Here is a 21800-nt window from a genome sequence, read left to right as displayed (position 1 = left end):
CTTGAAGTGGTGTGGGTCCAAAGCCTACCCCAAGGGACACCTGTAGCAAGAATCTTAAAAGTTCTTATTAATAAAATCAAACCTGAGGCCAGTTATTGGGGTCAATGCTGGTAGATCAGAGAGACAGAACAAGCCACAGCTATCTCACCTCGCCAATTCCTCAGCTGGTCTTGTCTCCTCAGACTGGAGGCCTCTGAGTCCTCATCCAGAATGGGTCTCAGCTGAATTACTGCTCAAAAGCCTGAAGCTTAACCAGGCCAAATTCTTAACCAGCCAAATGCTTCTAGTTTCTGGTCCTCACGCCTTATATATCTTTCTGCTTTCTATCACCACTCCCTGGGATTAAAGGCTGGCTTTCTGGGATTAAAGGTGTGTGTCACCATGCTTGGCTTTTTCCAATGTGGCCTTGAATTCACAGAGATCCAGAGGGATTTCTATCTCTGGAATGCTAGGATTAAAGGTGTGAGTGCCACCATTTTCTAGCCTTTGTATCTAGTGACTGTCTGTTCTCTAACCCCAGATAAATTTATTAGAGTACACAATATTTTGGGGAACACAATACCACCACAGACACCCTTCCTTCAGCAAGGCCACACCTCCCAGTCCTCCTCCCCCAAGCAACCACCCACTTGGGAGCAAGTATTCAACTTAGGGAGGGTATTTCATTAAAACCACCACTGTGTTCATAAACGAGATCACCTTTGCTAAAAGGACTGAGATTAATTGTGCATCTCTCTTCTTTTTGGGGCCCAGAGCAATGGGAAAAGGCCTCCCCTGGACAGCATGTGGGTGCACAGAGTATTAGTCAAGAATTGACTACCCTTGGCAAGAGACAGGCTCAAGACGAAACCTCCTACCTCTGAAGGACAGCTTCTTGTTAGCAGTAATCACCATGTGACATCTCACTTATGATTATAAAAGAGTAAAAGCTCATCTGATGTTTTTCTAAAAAAAAAAAAAATGAAGATTTTGGAGAGATGACATGGTGGAAATAAACAGTGAATGCTCTTCCAGAGGACTCAGGTTCAATTCTCAACACCTACATGCAGCTCATAGCCATCTAAACTCCAGTTCTAGGGGATCCATTACTTGTTCTTGGATGCTGGTGTCCCGGGCATGCTCCTGATACACAGACATATATGGAAGCAAAATTTTTATAAAATATCTCTCTCTCTCTCTCTCTCTCTCTCTCTCTCTCTCTCTCTCTCTCTCCCACTGTGTGTGTGTGTGTGTATGTGTGTGTGTGTGTATGTGTGTGTGTGTGTGTGTGTGTGTGTGTGTGTGTGTGTGCGCGCGCGCGTGCACATGAAACTGTATCCTGTGGTGCTGTGGTGAACACCAGACAACAACTTGCAGGAGTCCATTTTCCCATCCATCATGTGCATGCTGGGTTTGAACTCAGGCCCCCAGACTTGGAAGGAGGCACCTCACTGTTTTCTGACTATGGGGTTCTTAAGATCCCTGGAAGCTCTTAGGTGGGGAACCCCTGGTAGTTTTAAAAGAATGTCATCACCTCACCACTCAGAGGTGCTCTGAACCCGAATAGAGAGGAAGTGTTGTGTACATTCTGGGGTAGCAAACCACGTGCCAGGCACTGTTGGTCTAGTTCTGAGGGTTAGATCAGGGGTTGGAAACCACAGCTGCTCCCCACATGCAGTAGGCCTTCCCCTGCCTGATTTCCCACGAGAGAGTTTAATTATTGAATCCAGCACAGTGAGAGACTAACAACTGCAAAGACAGGATTCTCACTGAATTCCGTAAACTAAACAAAAAATACTGTCACCAGATCCCTCAGATACTGCCACGGTGAGAATGATGCCTGACTCGGCCCTAAGTGACTGGGAGGTGTGTAGTATGCCCTGCAATGGATGCCCTGGAGCCAGTGAGGACTCATGTACTGGGTGGAAAGCCGCAGAGTGACAGGGGTTTTCAAACATAGAAACAGAACATGGAAATTCTCACAGCACCAGCTGATTGCGTCTGGCATTAAAAAAAAATTCTGGTTGTTTTGTTTTTGATTTTTGAGACCTGGTTTCTCTGGGTAACAGTCCTAACTGTCCTGGAACATGTTTAGTAGACAAGGTTAGGCTGTAACTCATGGAGATCCACCAGCTTCTGCCTCCCAAATGCTGGGATTAAAGACATGCACCATCAATGCCACCTGGCTGCTTCTGGCATTAAAACTTGATGTTTTCAGATCAGGGTTAATAGTTGAATAAGTGCATCAAGGGACGGAGAATAGCCAATGAATAAATACATCAAAAAAATATTGTAAAGTCAGTAGGGGATCCAGTCCAGAGCATTCCCACTGAGAAAAGAAGTCACAATCCTAGAGCCAGCAAAGGGCCTGAGAAGTAGGAGTGTGTGGAGGATGAGGCTGGACCAGAGCAGACTCTAGAGTAAGAAATGGTTCACTTTGTCAAGGGCCCGTTAGGGACAAGGGAGATTGGTCAGCTTGGTTTTGAATTTAGGCCTGAAACATCCAGGTGGTTATGTGAGGAGGAGGATATATGCACAGGCTATGTGTAGGTAAGGATGTAGGCACAGACTATGTGTAGATGAGGATTACAAAATGGTATGTGTAGGTGAGTGTGTAAGCTATGGTTATGTATAGGTGAAGATGTAGGTACTGGCTAAGTGTAGGTGAGGACATAGACCCTATTAAGAATGATATGATGATTTTTTTTACCAATATATAAACAATTTCCCCACAGACAGCATATGAGAGTAAAGAAAGACAATCATTGTGCATTGAAATCATTTAATGTCTATTTGTAGTTTTACATAATGTGATTAATTTTGCTGATACAAGCTCATCTGTCTCAGAGTTAGTTGATATGCATGAAGCTACTTTAAGAAAGTTAAGGGCTAGCATAGAGACCAATCTGCCCTGAATATCTCATGATCAGCTAGAGGTATGGATCATTCCCTCAAGGGTTAACACAGACTGACATGAGTTGAGAATTTACTTTCCAGGAGTATAAATGGGCCAGCTCTAAGAAAATACTTTTTTGAAAGGTCACACATTTCATGACAAATTTCTGAGTTGAAGCAGTCTCAGTTGTATCCACTCAGAATTATGTTCCCTTAAAATCCCACCTTGCCCCACACAGTGGCTCTTCTTCACTGTCTGGGTGCTGAGCCCACACAAGGCCTGGGAGCTCACACAGCTGCCATTTTACCCAAGATCTACTGTCTCCTTACATATTTGTTGTATGTCTATCCAACAGTGGGGAGATGAAGACTAATTCTGATGAAACTTAATGTGAATTACTTCATAGGTGAAGAGTTGATGTACAGAGATGTGTGTGACAGTCAATGCTAGATCACTGTCACCAGAATCTGCTGCCTTGGCTAATAGAATAATGGAGGCTTTCCATACAACAGTGACCACATTAGTCAGCATTAAGCCTCTTAGGAAACAGTCTCCATGTTGCTCCTGTTTCTGATAAAAGCCTGCTTGTCTAAAGGGGAAACCAAGGAAATGTGACCTTTCCCATAACTACTTCTATAGTGAGAAAGAGACAGAGTGAGCTGAGGTGGAGGCACAGGGCGGTTAGACTCCACAGTTTTTAATGTACTCGGAGACATCTTCGTGTTGACAGTGTCTTGTCCAAGCCGACCTGTGGAGGAGAGTGAGACGGGGTGAAATGGTTAGAATTGTGTCCTCTGTCACACACATTCTCAAACCTGTGAAGGAAATAGTGTAACAGTGACACTAATGGAGTTTGTGTTCTGGGCCAAGATCCAGTGTGAAACCCAGGCTACAGCTGCACCCAGAAGCTGCTACTGACTGGTGGAGCTGTGTCTACAAGGCTGTTTGATCCTCTCCAAACCCTGGGCAGAGCACTGCATGCTCAATGTCACTGTGACATCACAGGCACAAAATAGTTAACAGATGAAACAAATAGTCAGGTGGCCTAACATAGAAGCAGTCGTGTGTGGGAATTCTCAGAATCTGGAGCAATTCTCTAAACCTAACGATGGAGTGAAAGGCCCCAGCTGTAGCCACAGTGCTCAGAATAACACTTGGGTCTTAGAAAGACTCACCACACTTATCAACAGAACCAGAAGTTCCCATTCCAGAGTTCCAACATACCATATTTTCATGTCTTCTGGACTCTTCACAACTGTCTTTGCACATTTTATGGCTTGAGTGATGTCATCCAGGAGCAAATCTGAAAGACAGGGGTGAGGAAGGACAAGGACTGTTACAGAAGCCATTTTCAGTTCAGATCCAGCCAGCTTTCTTCTGTGACACTGAGCAGTGCATGCAGGAAATTATTTTGCAAGTGTCCCTGCATCTGTGATTATTGCAGACAGCCTCTCTTGATTCTATGCAGGTGACATGGTGTAAGTCATTTTATTTCTCATTTAGAAAGTCCCTGGGGGGTTGGGATATACTTGAGTGTAGAGTGTTCTTAGGATTTCAACACTGATAAAAAGTAAAGAACACACTGAAGTCATGAGGGGTCACTGGAGGTTGTGGGACTGTCAGCTACCATGAGGGAAGTTCCTCTTTGTTCTCACACTGGGAAATAGAACAAGCCAGAACTGGCACCGATGCCTACCAGTGGAATTTATTCTAAAGTAAAACAGGTGCTGCACAGATGGCTCAGTGGCTAAGAGCACTGGATGCTCTTCCAAAGGACTTGATTCCCAGCAACCACATGGCAGCTCTCAACTGTCTGTAACTCCAGTTCCAGATGAAGCCCTCTTCTGGCTTCCACAGGTAGAAGGCATGCGTGTGGTACACAGTCCTCATTGCAGGCAGAATACCCACACACATAAAGATAAATGAATACTTTAAGAAAGAAAACAATGCACAAGCCTTGTGGGAATAAATTTCTTCCTGGAAATTTATAATCGGTAACATGGAAGCAGCCAGGTGCTTTAAAACTCAAGATTTAAGAGTGGTATTTTCAACATACAGAGTATTGTTACTATAATTTTATATACTCTTTAAAATGAGAATTCAGGTAACTTCATTACTGTTGATGTAGTTTTGAGTAATAACCATATCATGAAGCTGTGCAAGTATAATTTAATTTGTGTAATATATGTAAAAGCTGTACTTTTTATGGGAGTACATATGTGGATGATAAAACTTTACATGGACCTGCAGCATAGATTTACAGTCTAGAAGAGTATTTTCCCAAGTTTCCAGTTACATCACCTCCCTGAGCACTCAAACTGGGAGTCATGTTCCTCTTTGCTTGTAGTTTCTAATACCTTTCAATGACTGTAGATGGGTGTTCACAATGGATTTAAAGATAGGCTAAGCTGGCTACCAAGAGTGTTCCACCATCTTTTTTCTCCTGAAAAATTTTCACCACCAAATTTAACAAAGTAGAAATTAATAGCTCACTGTTTAGAGTGCTTGACAAAAATGTAGCAAGTCTTGGGTTCAATTCCCACACTGGAAAAATAGAACACCACTGACCAATTTAATTCATGCACTAAAAATTACATATTACTTCTCTCACCGGGTGAGCACAAGTTCTCCCATCCCAGACCACAATCCTGATGTGAACCTTGTTTGTTTGTTTCTTGTTAAAAATAAGTTTCATCTCAAATACACGAATCTGTGTTATTTTTTTAGATCAGAAAATTTCAATCTAAGAATTAGAACATTTTGACATGCAAGCTAAGGAGTTTAACAACAGAACTTGATCTTAGTAACTCACTCTAAAACCCCTCCACACAAAAAGCACATTGTAGGCAGAAGTTTCTGTTCCACCAACAACTCCCAAACACCCAGCAGTCGCTTCCCAAATTACCACACAGAAGATTATATTAATTATAAATGCTCAACCATTAGCTCAGGCTTATTACTGACTAGGTCTTATACTTAACGAAATCCATAATTCTTATCTATGTTTAGCCACGTGGCTTGGTACCTTTTCTCAGTTCTGCCTTGACATCTTGCTTTCTCTGTATTCTGCTGGTGACTCCTGACTCTGCCCTTCCTCTTCCCAGAATTCTCCTAATTTGTTCACCCCACCTATACTTTCTGCCTGGCTATGGGCCAATCAACATTTTATTAAACCAATTCCAGTGACAAATCTTTACAGTGTACATGAGCATTATCCCAAAGCAGTACATCAGTACATACATATAGAAATCAGTTGGACTAAGTGGCAGTTGTTTAATGGTACCTTGTCATATAGATTTTACTATAGTAACATGTTCATTTGTATATGTTAGAAATCTTTGTAATAAAATTCATTCAGTCATAAATGACCCTATGGCAATTTCCATAACTACTCTTAAGTAAGCAGCTAGAATGGAGATCTCCAGGACAAAACACCAATAAGCCCACTTACCATTAATTAGTATATATTCCAGAAATTTTCATATGTTATAAAATGACAACTTGTCAAAAATGTTTATTTTTTTTATTTCAATTATGGGTCTGTATATGTGTGATTGCATGTCAGTATAGGTTAAAAAGATCCCACAAAGTTGTAATGACACCAGCTCTTTACTTCCTATTTTCTATTAATTTAAGGTTTGTGTCTGTGTGTGCTGGTCTGTGCACCAGGGAACCTGCACAGATATGTGTGTGTGTGTAGAAGTCAGAGGACACACCAGGAGCTGTTCCCTAGAAGCAGTCCACATTGTTTCTGATGCATGGTCTGCCATCGGAACTGGCTTACAGATCAGCCTATCTGATTGGCCAGTGAGCCCCATGGATCTGCTGTCTCAGACTCCCCAGTGCTGGTCTTACAAATGCGTGTCACCAAACTCAGCTGTTATGTGGGTGCTGAGGGTCAAACCTTGGCATTGGGGACTTTCTGTCTGAGCTACCTGGCCAGCCTCTGTTTATTTTGTGTATTCATTTAGGATTTTGGAGGTGGAACCAGGGGCCCTCTGATTGGTAGGCAGGGCATTCTATTGCCAAGCCATGCTCGAAGCCTGATGTCTTCCTTGGCTAACGTTGATGTGAATAGCAATGACTTTCTAACAGTCCAGTCTCCCCAGGTTCCTCATGCTTCCTTCAGTGATGTCTCCTGCACAGAGTCTCTGCTCTTGCACATGAGAGCAGGTGGGTTGTTGGCTATCACTCTGAGACCCACTTGTCTTACCGCTGCAGGGGATCCCACACTGATTCCGCATTTTTGGCATTTTGCCATCATCACACGCGAATTTGCTACTGAACTGAAATATCCCATAGACGGTGTCTCGGCCTCCAAAGCTCTTTGTAAGCAGTGTGTTTAAGTGACTTTCATGCTGAGCCATACATACCCCTAAAAAGAAAAAGAAAATTCATCAATAAGCAGCTACAGCAAATGATTTATATTGTAAACCAAAATTAGCTCTTGGATCTGGCTGTATTTCACAAGTGATTTATGTTATAAGTACAACCATATGATTAAATTATAAAATATTCTCCCACTAGTTCATGCTGGGTTTGGCTGTGTTTCCTAGTGTAGTCTCTCGTCTTAAGTGATCCTCCTGCCTGTCCCTTTCAAGGAGGTCAAGTTGATGTACGCAGTCAGCAAGTGAAATTTTTCAAAAGCCCCAAAGAGAATCTCTTTGAGGACAAATCGTTTTTCACTGAGAATAAACGAGATAAGGTCATTTTAAAACACTCAATAGATCGACTGGTCACAGTGGTGCTCTCTTTTATTCCCAGCAGTCCATAAGCAGAGGCCAGAGAGTCTGTGTGGGTTTGAGACCAGCCTGGAGACATAGCAAGTTCCAGGCCAGGGAGAGCTCTACACTGACACCATGGCCCCTCCTCCCCAAAATAAAATAGCTGTTTCTTCACTGCTTTTCCCTCCCTCATCTATTCTGGAGATACCTCTGCCTAAAATAGAAACACAAATAGTAGCTAGGTGGATTTTATAAATTAGTATCAAATACACATGCTAATAAAACGTTCCTATTAGAAAAATAAGGATTTCCTCAGAGGTATGTTCTTATAACCAATGTGAATTTGTATGTTTTGTTAGAATTCTTTTTCTTCTCTGTGTCACTGTGGATACAACTTTGGCACAGAACATGCCATCTCTTACTTGGATTTCAGGAGTGTGTACCATCACAAATGGCTGATAAGAATATTGAGAGTGAGAACATTAGAACAAGAAAGGCTATTCTGCAAATTCATCCACCCACCCACCCATCCATCCATCCATCCACCCATCCATCCATCCATCCATCCATCCATCCATCCATCCACCCACCCATCCATCCATCCATCCATCCATCCACCCACACATACATTATCTACTCACTCATTCATGGACAGTTATTGAGTAGTAACTACCTTCATCGAATCTGAAAAGCACACTAGTTGCAAGGACATAGATGGCATAGGCCATGAACAACTTTTCTCATTCACCTCTTCCATTGTGCAAAAAGAAAGACCTTCCCAGAGTGAAGAAGAGTACCAAGTCACTTCATACTCAGCTTCAGAAAACCTCACTTTAGCAGCAACTTGGGGGAATAAGATCCCTCTACCTTCCATAGGAAGTTCAAAAGGTTTGAAATTTTTTTTTTCTCAAAAGGTCCATACCAAGGTCAGAGAAATGAAGACACATCCCAGTCACCCCAGGCTCTCAGAACTCAAGCTCTGAATGAGTGAGTCTTCCCATCTTTTCTCACCCCCTGTGGGCTATTGAGTCCGAAACAACTGGAAAACCTAGTGACTCTCCATGAACACCTCAGGTCCTATTGCCTTAGCCTGGGAAGATGTCCCCTCCCATGCCCTCACTTCAGTATCTCTGATGGAAAAGATGAACGCTGATGTTTTTAATCAAACTAGTCAAACAGGCAGGAATTCTAAAAACTATTGACTCCAGCTCCCTCTCTGCTCACTGATTGCTTCCTTGTACCTGTTCTGTAGAGGGTGATTGTATGGAGGGGTCAAGACGAGGAGACTTACAGTTGGCCAGGCTGATTCCTGCGAAGCCATCCAGTCCTTGTGTTTTCATAACTTTGGCTATCTCACATCGCTCAAAGACCTTGGCTTGGACATTGACAGAAAGCAGGAGGAACCCCAGAGAGAGGAGAGCCTTCATGTTGTCTGGGAATCAACTCACCAGCTGCCCAGAGCAGCCAGGCCCAGTATTTAAGCATCTTCTCCTCCCTTCATCCTCTAGTGATTTGGGGGCTCTACCTTTTGAACTTAGTGCCAAGCAGAGAGTTCTTATTGATCCACAAACTTGAAAAACATTTTTATGTTCTCCCAATGTTTAAACAGAGACGTTCTGTTCTGTAGAGAATGATAAAATGATACCGTTTTAAGACTTGGCTCACATAGAACCAGGAGATAGCACTCTTCCTAAAACAGGGAGCTCATTTTATTTTATCTTGAATACGACCAGTATAAAGAAAAAGAAAGTGATCATGTTTTACTGCTTAAAACAAAGTATGACTATACATCAATAGTCTTTTAAAATTAAATTGTTTTGTGTATATACCACTTTGTATTATCTTTTTCACTTAAAATTATCTTGCATAGAACTCCCCACAAAATGAATCTCGTAGTTGCAATATGTCTTTGCTTCATCATCTTCCTTTTCTAGATATTCTTGCTAGTACTATAAATTTTGTATTTTTGCAAACCGATTGTAGGATTTTTTTTTTTTTCTGAGAGAAGGTTTCACGGTGAACCCTGGCTGGTCTGGAAAATGCTTTGTAGACTAGGGTGTCCTTAAACTCTTCTGCCTTCTGAGTGTTGGGATTAAAGACTTGTGCTACCTTTGTTAGCAATGAATTTTTTCCCCTTTTTTAAGTTGCTTATTTACATCATCTCCTAGCATAAGCCAAGGAATAGAAGACCAATAAATATACTGGTCGTCATTTGATATAAGGAACAGTGACTTTTAAACCCTCAGGCTTTCAGGTCCACATCCAGAGTAATAGTTCAAATCAGTGCTGTGTGCATCGAGTCTTTGTTGTTGGACTTTCTTTGAATTGACAGTCCCCAAATAATGACACAGAGACTTATTCTTAATTGTTAGAGCTTGGCCTTTAGCTTAGGATTGTTCCCAACTAGTTCTTATAACACAAATTAACCTGTTTCTACTAGTCTACTTTCTGCCACATGGCTCTTTACCTCTTCTCTGAATGTCTAATTCACTCTGTGTCTCAATGGCTTCTCCTGCCAGGCTAGATACTAATCCTGAATTCCTCTCTCTGCCCAGAAGTCCTGTCTGTTCTCTCCTACCTGGTCATTGGCCATTCAGTTCTTTCTTTCTTTTTTTTTAGAATCCAGCTTTGACCTTTATTCAAGAGACCAGATGGGTTGCCCCAGGATTTGGCTGCCAGCCATGCAAGGCTGGAGCCCCACAATCTGGTCTGCCATTGCCCTGAGCTGCAGCCTTGGCCCCAGGATTCCACTTGCAGCCACCACAGGTGCTGGTGGGAGGGAGCCCTGGGGGATTAGATGCTGCTGTTGATTCATTAACAAAAGAAAGGAAAAGACACTTAGCACTGTGTGTTCTCCATGACGGGTGGGCCTGGGGGGCCAATGACCCATGGCAGCACGATTTCTGTACAGATAATCCATCATCTGGGGCAGAAGGGCAGCACATGGAGGCTATTTCTTGGCTTTGGCAGAGTTCCGGGGTGGGGTGATGGGACGACCTCCGGGGTTCAGGCCACTGAACTCCCCATACTTCCCCTTGTTCTTATCAGCGGGCTTGAGGATCTGGAAGGAGCACATAAGAGTCTCATCCACCCTCATCATACACCAGCATTGTCAAACTCGCCACAGTAGTTGGGAGCTGAGAAGAGTGTCACCAGCTGCCTCTTGGCAAAGAACTCATAGCCATCTTCTACAAGCTGATGTGCCCGGCAGATGAGGTCCAAATCACGCTTGTGCAGGAACTTGGCTACCACCTCAGCCCCAAAGGTAAAGGAGACACCACGGTCCTTCTCGGCCCAGCCTTGAACATCCTTGTCAGTGTTAGACCACAGGAGATCACACAGTAGGCCCTGGTCAGGCACATCTGTAGGCCGCATAATACGCCTAATCTGTTCCATGGGTTGCAAGTCTGGAGACAGGCCTCCATGGCAGCAGAAGATCTTCTCATCGACGATGGCTGCAATGGGCAGGCAGTTGAAGCAGTCAGCGAAGGTTTTCCATAGTTGATGTTGTATCGTCTCTTACATTCATCATAGAAGCCATAGATGCGGTTGATGCTGGCACACTCATGGTTCCCACGAAGCAGAAAGAAATTCTCAGGGTATTTGATCTTATGGGCCAGCAGCAGGCAGATGGTCTCCAAAGACTGCTTGCCACGATCCACATAATCCCCCAAGAAGAGGTAGTTGCTCTCTGGAGGGAAGCCACCATATTCAAACAGCCTTAGAAGGTCATAGTATTGGCCATGGAGGTCACCACAGATCTTGAGAGGCGCCTCAAGCTCCAGAAGAATGGGCTGGCTCAGGAAAATCTCCCGGGATTTGAGGCACAGACCACGGATCTCGTTCTCTGTTAGTTGCACATTCTTGCCAGGCCGTGAGCCCTGCACTTCCAGCAGGCGCCGGATGATGGAGTCCAGGTTGAACTTCTCGCTGTCGGACATGGCGGCGCCGCCGCTCCTGCCCAGCAGCTCCGGGCCCTCTCAGCTCAGCTCTTTATTTAGCCATTCAGGTGCCTTAGGCAGGTGAGGCAAATCACAGACACATCTTCACACAGTGTAAATAAATACCCTGCTACAGCTGTGGGTCAAGTTCTGTACTCATCGTCATAGTCCAGTGAAGCAGAGTCACAGGAAAGTTACGGGAGTGGGTATAGTTATCTCCTCCCCAGGCAAAGGGCTTGGTCCTGATGCAGAGATGGTAGCAGTGGTGAACTTACATCCCCTGTGTTGTTAACAGTGTGACTTGAGGAAAACCTTTAGCATGTGAATTACTGAGGGCAGGTGAGGAAACAAGTGAGGGCCTTCCATATCAGAGCTGAGGGCTCCCTTTTTGAGTGGTGTTCAAGACCCACCCAACAGTTCCGAAACCCAGGTACTATCACCACCATTTTGAATCTGGACCTGTGTGGTGGTTTGAAAGGAAATGGACCCCAAAGGGAGTGTGATTACTGGAAAATGTGGCTTTGATGGAGGAAGTGTGTCACTGTGGGAGTGGGCTTTGATGTCTCCTAGGCTCAAGTTACTCCCAGTGAGACAGTCTACTACTGTTGCCTGCATATCAAGATGTAGCCAGCACCATGTCTGTCTGCATGCTGCCATGCTTCCCACCATGATGATAATGGACTGATCCTCTGTAAATGTAAGCCACACCAATTAATGTTTTTCCTTTGTGAGAGTTACACTGGCCATGGTGTCCCTGCACAGCAATTGAAACCCTAAGACAACCCATAAATCAATATTTTAACTATTAATAAAACTCATGTGGACAGCTTTCCTAATATCTTTCACAAACAGTCCTGTTTTTGACTCTGCCAACCTGTTTCCATGTTAGAGCATCAAAGGTCACTAGGAAGCAAGAGGACTTTAACAATAAAATTGACCCAAAGCAGCATTCCTAGGATTGGCCTAGGAAGGAAGCTCTCATTTGTATAAAATGGCAACATCACACTCAACTCTATCCATCAAAGAGATTTCCTCTTTATTGGCCCAAGAGAGTGTCAGTTTTGTGTCCAAGTCATTGCTTGAGCCTCCCATTCAAAGTAAGAACAATGCCACTTTTTGTCAGATTAATATTGATTCATTAATAATACAGACTGAGATGGATTTGGGAAATTGAAAAAAACAGAAACCAGATAAGGTTAATAGATGTCTCCTTTGTGTCCTTCCTAACCCTATGATCCAGAAGTTATGGTTGTTACCTGTACAACTTTGTGCATTTTGTTGACAAAAATCAATTTTTCATTACAAACATTTGAACAGTTATGAACTTTTCCTTTTTGGGAAGTTGAATAGGCAAATAGTTACTCATCATCCAGAGCTAAACCACTATCAATGATTCAGTGTGACTATTCCAAAGGCAAGGGTTGGTTCCAATCTCAAAATTATTTCTCCTGGTGAAGGAGTTAGAAGCAGTAACAATATCTCATTATAATTTTGTTTCATTTGACATAGTGAGCAAGTGTCTTAAAAATAAAACAGCAAGCACACATAATTTTGAGCAGAGATTTTGCTCTCCCTTTGTAGAAAATATCCATTTTTGCCACTTTTTTAGGTTGTTTACATATCCCAGATAATTTTGTTGTATTATAATGTAAAAGAATGCACAATATGTTCATAATTATTTATTCATCTTGTTTCCAAGAAAAAAGGAATTAATTTTGATGCACATTGTATGCTTTATATCTATGAAGAGGGATGTTGACTGTGAGTCTGTCAAATATTTGACTGTGAACTCCAGAGTGGAAACCAACTTGAAGGCCAAAGCTTTGCCACAATGCACCATACTCTATAGAATGTACTTGGAATCTGTATTTGAAGAAGTGCCTCTTTGGTTAACTAGTGCTGGGGTTAAAAGCATGTGCCACCACACTTGGCTCTGTTCCCAGTGTGGCCTTGAACTCACAGAGATCCAGATGAATCTCTGCCTCCGTTATGCTAGGATTTAAGGCTTGTGCTCCCACTGCCTGACCTCCATCTTTAATACAGTGGCTGACTTTGTCCTCTGATCCTCAGGCAAGCTTTATTGTTAGAGCACAAATAAAACATCACCACACCCATGAGTCTGCATGCAAGATCCCTTAGTCAGAACACTAAGGACACAGCTCCTCTACAACCTCTAAAAATTTCTGTATTTGTTGCTGCTCTACCTTAATTCTCTGGGCTTTCAAATTATCTCCAAGCTAATGCACAAATGACTGTCTATTGGTACTCTGCCCCATATTTACAATTTTACTCCTGAGTTTCCTCACTGCACTTGCACTTTTGACACCCAGAGTATTCCTTTCATCTTCTCTTCATCTTCAATGTTCCATCACTGGATTCCCCTGTATTCAGAGTGCCACAAGTTCAGGAACCTTATTTGTCAAGTCCTGCTCTGTAGGATGACTTATCCCTAACAGGCTTGAGGCCATCTGGCCTAAACAAGTGAAAAAGATACTTTTGTTGGGTGGTGGTGGCACACTCCATTAATCCCAGCACTTGGGAGGCAAAGGAAAGTGGATTTCTGTGAGTTCAAGGCTAACCTGGGCTATAGAGTGAGTTCCAGGAAAGGTGCAAGGCTACACAGAGAAATCCTGTCTCAAAAAATCAAAAACAAACAAACAAACAAAACCCCCAAATTTTCTGAGAGCCAACCTGGGTCTGCCTAAGGGCCTTAACAAACAGCAGCTGAAACATGATCTGGAGATGACCTGGACCAATGAGAGGCAGCCATATCAAACCAGATGCATATTCATCAGACCTCCCCTCAAGGTGGGGTAGAGGGTATAGAAGGCTTGCCTTTTCCTGAATAAACTACGCTTGTTGTTTTGACATTCTCCCAGAGTCTGTGTTGTTGACTCTGCACCTACTTGGCCCTCTGCACCTACTTGGCCCTCTCCCCTAAAGGGAACAACAATCCTGCTACAGTCTTCGACTACATGAACAGTTCTAAAGGGAGCGGGGTGTGGAATTGGGAAGTGATAGCTATGAAATAGAGCCATAGATGAGGAAAAAGACAGAGACACAAGATGGCTGTGGGAGGTTTCTGGGTCAATACTACAAACAGGAGTTTTATTTCTCACAGCCTGTAAATACACAAAACAAAGAGGAGGGGTGAAAAGACCTCTCCCCTTCAAGGACATCACGGTTCAAGGTACAAAGTACAGTTAACTGTAAACACCTCCTTAGTACTCAAGACATCTGGTGACCACGCCTTATGGCAAAGCATGCTGTAATTAGGCTTTGAAGTATAAGACACCTGGTAACCACATAGTTGGCCAAAGCATCCTATTATGCAGCCTTTTGGGGGGCTGAAAAACAAGCTCAGACTCCCTGACCTTGAGTGAAGATGAAAACAAGAAATAATCTAGGGTCTCTGTGGGCACCCACATTAAATGAATTCTTGGCCTTCTAACCTGCCCTGGTGTCCATGGGCGGCCATGCTAACTATATCCAGATTCTCTTAGTGTTTCCCAGGTTGTAGGGAAAGATTCAGACTACCTTTCCTGGATTCTTATACAGACAGATAGGAAATGATAGAGCTGGGCAGAAAGAGGTAGTGATGTATCTGGGTGGAGAGAGGAAGTAAGATGTCAGAGCACAGAAAGGGATATAACGAATTAGTATACATGTAGTAGAGCTCTTGAACTGAGGTTTTCCTAGTGGTAAGAACTTGTGGTTGCCTTGTTCTATTCCTCTGATCTTTCACCTTTCAAGATGTGCTGATTCCAGTTAAAGAACTCTAGGAATTTAAAACAGGATGCTGTCAATATGGACCTGTTGCCCCCTTTTCTCAGGCTCTGCTAGAAAACAGGACTCTTGAAGCCTTGCCTCCTGTGGACTAAAAACACATGGCAAGAGCTTACCTGCCAGGAAGGGATTATTTGTTGTGAAAAAATGAATTTGTGGAACAATGTCAAGTCATAGCTGATATAAATCAGGCACAACAAATTCCCAGTATTTTGATATGCTTGCCAGAGAAGGCATTTATCGGGAGACAAATCAGCAGTTAAATTTTGATGTGGCAGTGTATGTCCAGGTTAATGCAGATGCCAGGAAGCCCTGGAATAAGCTTCTGTCTTCTGGAAGGCAGACAGAGGATTTAACAAAGATAAGGCAAGGACCTAATAAATTATTTCAGGACTTTGTCGCTAGGCTAATGCAAACAACAGGCAGGTTGATTGGAGATTCGCAAGCTGGAGTTTTGCTTGTTAATCAGCTCACCTATGGAAATGCCAATGTGGTCTGTCAAACTACTTTGAGACCTTTTAGAATGAACAGCAACATAACTGATTGTATTCTGCTTTGTTCAGGTATTGGGCCTCATATAATCAGAGGATAGTTATGGATGCTGCATTATAGGGAAAGACAGCCTAGGGTATTCTCTAACAACAAAGAAATCATGGCCAGAGGTGAGGGAGAGATAGTCAATCTCCTGGAAGTTGATTTAGGTGTGGTCAGATGGTTCACCAGGTCAATTGGTATCCTGATAAGAGAAAAGGTGTAGGAGTAAATAAGGAACCTGGGTTGTGCCTGAGTTGCAAGAGAGGGAAACATTGGGTTTATGAGTGTCTATCAAGGAAGGATGCCCAGGGGAATCCTCTGCAGGGAAACGGATGGAGGGGCCAACCCCAGGCCCTGACAGAGTAGTTTTTGGGGGTGATTCTGAAGTCTGTTCCCGCAACAAAGAGATTCATTCAGGACCTCTACAGAGCAGCCCCAGGTAGTGCTGGATTAGATCTCAGGTCTTCCATCCATGCAGTTTTAACTCCTGAAATGGGGATGTAGACCCTCCCTACTGGGGTTTATGGGCCTTTGCTGGAAGGTACTGTATGGTTATTCCTGGGTGAAAGTAGTACCACCATGCAGGGTGTCTTTGTTGCTCCTGGAGTGATTGGTGCTGATTATGTAGAAGAAATCAAGGTTATGAATCACTCACCTAATAGAATTTCTATGGTAAAGACAGGCCAGAGACATTCACAGTTCATTTTACTTCCCCAAGTGGAAACAAGAAATCAAGTTAAAAGGGAAAAGAGAGGAGAGTCTGGGTTTGGTTCATCCGATTCATATTGGCTACAAGCTGTAAACCCAGAGTACACAGAACTCACTTTGCTTATCAATGGAAAAATCTTCCCTGGTCTTCTAGACAATGGTGTGGATGTGTCTGTTGTTACTGCCAGTCCACGGCTTTCCATGTGGCCAAAGACAGAGACCGTTACACAGCTGCAAGGGATTGGTCAGACTCAGAGTTCTGAGAAAAAGTAGCAATGAACGTTCCTGGAAAGATGAGGGTGGCAATGAAGGAACTTTGTGGCCAGTATTGTTCCCCACTTGCCTGTGAATTTGTGGGGTTGAGATGTTATGAGCCATATGGGGGTGCATTTATAAAGCCCCAACACAGTTGTTGTTAAACAAATGTTTCAACAAGGACTGTTACTTGATCAGGGGTTGGGGAAACAGCAGCAGCCAAAGATCATCTCTGCTTCCCCAACAAAGGACTAATAGAGCTGGATTAGGGCATTTTCAGGAAGGGTCATTGGGCAGCCTGTACTCCATGCAGATTCTATAACTTGATGACCTTGTGTGAATGGATCATTGGCCCCTTACAGAAGAAAAAAATATAAGCTGCCCAGCAGTTAGTATAGGAACAGCAAGATAGGACCATATTGAGCCCTCTAATCCTCCCTGGAATTCTCCTATTTTCCTAATTAAAAAGAAGTCTGGAAAATGGAGATCATTACAAGATTTAAGGATAATCAATGAGACCATGCAACCACTGGGAGCATTGCAGCCTGGATTGCCTTCCCCTGCGGCCATATCAAAGGATACTTATAAAATTATTTTATACTTAAAGGATTGTTTTTATACCATCCCCTTGGCTCCCCAAGATTGTCAACATTTTGCATTTGGCATTCCATCAGTTAATTTTAAAGAGCCTATGAAAAAATTTCACTGGATGATTTTGCCTCACGGAATGGCTAATAGTCCAACATTGTGTCAGAAATGTGTGGCTCAAGCTACCCCAGGTGTTAGAGATCAATTTCTGCAAGTTTACATTATTCAGTTTGTGGATGATATTTTTGCTTGCCAGTGAAAATGAAAGAATTTTTCTTGACACATATGGACAGCTTTAACAGGGTCTTGTTCATGCAGGGTTAGTAATAGCCTCAGAGAAAGTGCAAAGACAGTCTCCTTTTTAATATCTAGTATATGTATTATACCCTAAGGAATTAAAGCCTCAACAATTAGAAATAAGAAAGGATGGGTTAAAAATTTTTAATGATTTTCAAAAGTTATTAGGGGACATCCAATGGCTATTATCTTAAAATTATCTACCAGTGATTTGGAACCCTTAAGTGATATTTAAAAGGAGATAGTGATTCTAATTCATCCAAACAGTTAATTGAAAAAGTAGGCAGGTTCCTTTACAGGTTGAGAATGCTATTCATCATCAGCAGGTATGTTGTATTAATTATGATCAACATTGGCAAGCATCTATTGTGCCCACTAAACATACTTCTATAGTAGTATTTAACAACATGGCCCCCTTTTATGGTTACAGCTTCATGTTTTGCCAGTTAAGGTATTAAACTATTACTATGAATCAGTAACTTGTTTAATACAGAAGAGCTGAATAGAATCTAGACAACATTTTGGTAAAGAACCCAGTGTGGCCGGGCGGTGGTGGTGCACGCCTTTAATCCCAGCACTCGGGAGGCAGAGCCAGGAGGATCTCTGTGAGTTCGAGGCCAGCCTGGGCTACCAAGTGAGTTCCAGGAAAGGTGCAAAGCTACACAGAGAAACCCTGTCTCGAAAAACCAAAAAAAAAAAGAACCCAGTGTGATCAGTGTTCCTTTTACTAAACTACAAGTTGATTGGTTATTTCAAAAAAAATGAATCTTGGGCAATTGCTTTTTCTCAGTTTTTGGGCCAAATTGATAATAATTTTCCAGCTGATCAATTGTTATATTTTGCCCAAATGCATTTCTTTATATATCCTAAGGTTATGATGAAAACAGATCCTGTAAGAGATGCTTTGCTGGTTTTGACTGATGGTTCATCTAATGGGAGGGCTGCTTATGTTATCAATGGTAAAGGTTACATAGTACAAACAATTCCAGCTTTAGCTCAGATAGTCGAATTGAGAGATGTGACTATGGTTTTCCAGGTTCTGGTAAATAGTTCATTTAATTTATATACAGTTAGTCAGTATATTTATAGAGCTCTTCAATTGACAGAAACTAATAATGGGACTAATAATGGTCAGGTTGGATGCTGTTTCAACAAATTCAAGATGCCATTCATTAAAGAAATTTACACTTTGTGGGTCATATTAGAGCTCATTCAAATCTTCCTGGCCCTTAGTTTAGTGGTAATGCATCAGCTGATAAATTAACACAGATTATCATCTTCTCCCAGGTAGAATTAGCTCACAGTCATATGCCCTTCATCACCAGAATGGCAGAAGTCAAAAAAACATTGGCCTTACCAAGGAAGATGCTCATCAGATCTTTAAAAAATGTGGGATATGTCTGCAGTATTTGCCTGATCCTCAATTTGTGGTAAATCCTTGAGTCCTTCTTCCTAATCATTTGTGGCAAATGGATGTTACTCACTTTGTGGAATTGGGTAAGTTATAATATGTGCATGTGACAATAGATACTTATTCAGGATTTTTGATGGCCAGTGCACAATCTGGGGAAGATACTAAGCATATAATTACTCATTGCCTGAAATGTTCCTCCTATATAGGAATAACAAAAGTTATTAAAACTGATAATGGATCTGGACATATTAATAAATCATTTTAGCAGTTTTTTCCCAAACGGAAAACAGAACATAAACAGGCATTCCTTATAATCCTAAAGGACAAGGCATCATTGAGTGAGTCCATAGTAATCTCAAGATACAGCATCAAAAAATTAACAGGGGAGAGTTGTACCATCAATCACCACATAAGGCAATGAATCATGCCCTCTTCGTTTTGAAATATTTGAATGTGGATGCCCATGAGCAATCTGCCATGGATAGATTTTGGCATGATGGCATGGAGCAACTATTGCTCAGGGTAAAGGAAAGATCCTTGCTCTGGAATATGGAAAGTTCCTGGACCTGTTTTAATATGGGGTTGAGGGTATGTCTATACTTTTTCACAGGAAGAAAAGGAAGCTTGATGGCTGCCTGAGTCCTTTGGTGTATGGAACAAAGGAATGCTGGCCCTGGAAGACACTGTCATCGTTGACTCTCCCCCAGAGGAATTGGAGTGAGAGTTGCTGAACCTGTGTTCCTTATCCTCCAGTTTTATATCCTACATTCTTGGGACAGAAGGAATGATTCCTGGCTTCCTGAGAGACCTGCTGCTCGAATTTTCCGACCTCTGTGAGTCCCAGTGATTCTGAATCTGGCCGAGGAATTCCTATCTGTTTGTGACTGGGTGTTTGGTCATTTACCCACAATACATCTTGGGATGTGGAGGTCACCTTTGCCAGTATATTGTTCATCTTCTGATTGTTTAGAGAAAATAGAAGGCCTGAAGAACAGTTGCCATGGTTTCACCTCTGTGGGAAAGAGATTCATTAGAGCAATCAAACACTGTTACAGAGGCAGTATGCTAGACTGGTGGAGCAATCAATTTGGAGAGGCCTCATGAGCAGGAGTTGGAACAAAAGTTTTGCTGCTATTTGGTACCTGGGGACTGGACAGCTCAAATGTACCTTTGGAAGTTGGTGGCAGCAATGCATTGGACTTTAGGAGAGGGAAGAGAAAAGGTTCAGAATTATAGGGTTACTCATACCTCACCCACCAGAAAAGCATTTTCTTGGCCCTTGATTTGGATAGAAGTTGTTGAGAATTGTAATTTAACCAATTGATAAATTGTTAAATTACTGCTAAATTCATATTTGAATTAGATTATTAACCCGTTAATGTTAAGACATTGTTGTAAAAATGAGGCATGATCTTAATGCTTTATTTGAAGTAGTACAATTGTTAAAGATAAGAGCTCATTTGAAATGTCAGTCTAAATTTAACTGGGTGTGTGTAATCTCTTCTGTTTACAACGACAGACAGTGTTACTTGATGGAAAGAGGTTAGAACTTATCTGAGAGGAATTTGGTATGATGCTAAAGGAGTCCTCAGTTTTGTTTATTCGATTATGAAATCTTTTTCATTCATTTTACACACCAAAGATCCCCCTCTTCCCTCCTTCCATCCCCCTAGCATCTGCCTTCCAACCTACCCTGCACTCCCACTCACAAGAAGGCAAGGCCTCCCATGGGAGGCACATCCAATAAAGGCAAGTCTAAGCCCTTCAAGGAGTCCTTAGTTTTGATGTAGTTGCTTCAGGAGTTTCCTGATTTAAAAAAGGCCAAGTTGGATTTTGTTGCAGCTAAAATTGCTGTGGACATCCTGGATCATTTAAAAAGGCCATTCCATCTTGATCATCCTCTACTCTTTTACTAGGAGGTATAACAGCCATAAGGAGCAGGTGTATTGTTGTGATTATTCAAACTACTTGCAAGCTCTTAGTGGAAAGCTGATTCAGAGCTGCATAGAGTTAAACTCTTCACTCTCCCTTGACAGAGGCTGGTAGTCAGAGACAGGTAAGTTTTTCTTGCCCCCTGTCAACCTAAGACAGAGCACACGTGGCAAAAAGTGTGTTTCAAAGACGAGTAAGTCTGAGTGGTTGAAGAAGGCAACATAAGACAGGCACAGTCATCTGAGGGGTCTGATGGACACTTTATCATATAATTAATGGGGAATTTGTGGGGTTCCACAAAGACCCCAGCTTGTGGATTGTTTCCATCTTGAGTAAAGGTCAGAGAGTCTGAGCTTGTTTCTCCCCCATGCAAGGCTGCATAATAGGATATTTTGGCCAAGGGTGTGGTCACCAGATATTTTGGATACTAAGGAGGTGTTTACACTTAGCTGTACTCTGTACCCTGAACTGTGATGTCCTTGAAAGGGGTGGTTTTTTTCACCTCCCTTGCCTTTATATTTAAAGGCCGAGAGTAGGGGCTGGGGAAGATAGCTCAGAGGTTATGAGCACTGCTTGTTCTTCCAGAGGTCCTGATTCAATTTCTAGCACCCACATGGTGGTTCACAGCCATCTGTCATGAGATCTGGTGCCCTCTCTGTCCTGCAGGCATACCTGCAGGCAGTACACTGTATACATAACAAATAAATAAATAAATAAATAAATAAATAAATAAATAAATCTTGTTT

At 42.4% G+C, this 21800-nt stretch overlaps 1 protein-coding gene and 1 pseudogene across 1 annotated transcript; both read right to left on the bottom strand.

Annotated features, from left to right (window-relative positions):
• Positions 1-2744: 2744 nt before the first annotated feature.
• Positions 2745-9066, bottom strand: LOC143269204 (lysozyme C-1-like). The gene is made up of 4 exons (XM_076554217.1): positions 8891-9066; positions 7089-7250; positions 4100-4178; positions 2745-3623 (listed from the first exon to the last, which is right to left on the bottom strand). Exons 1-4 carry the CDS (start codon positions 9024-9026, stop codon positions 3557-3559), a joined length of 444 nt encoding a protein of 147 aa, XP_076410332.1. The 5' UTR covers positions 9027-9066; the 3' UTR covers positions 2745-3556.
• Positions 9067-10196: 1130 nt separating this feature from the next.
• On the bottom strand, positions 10197-11575 carry LOC102921396 (serine/threonine-protein phosphatase PP1-alpha catalytic subunit pseudogene; annotated as a pseudogene).
• Between the last annotated feature and the right edge of the window lie 10225 nt (positions 11576-21800).

The sequence above is a fragment of the Peromyscus maniculatus genome, chromosome 18, assembly GCF_049852395.1.
Source record: "Peromyscus maniculatus bairdii isolate BWxNUB_F1_BW_parent chromosome 18, HU_Pman_BW_mat_3.1, whole genome shotgun sequence".
Lineage (NCBI taxonomy): Eukaryota > Metazoa > Chordata > Mammalia > Rodentia > Cricetidae > Peromyscus > Peromyscus maniculatus.
Note: the sequence above shows the minus strand (reverse complement) of the source record. Positions and strands in the feature narration are given on the sequence as shown.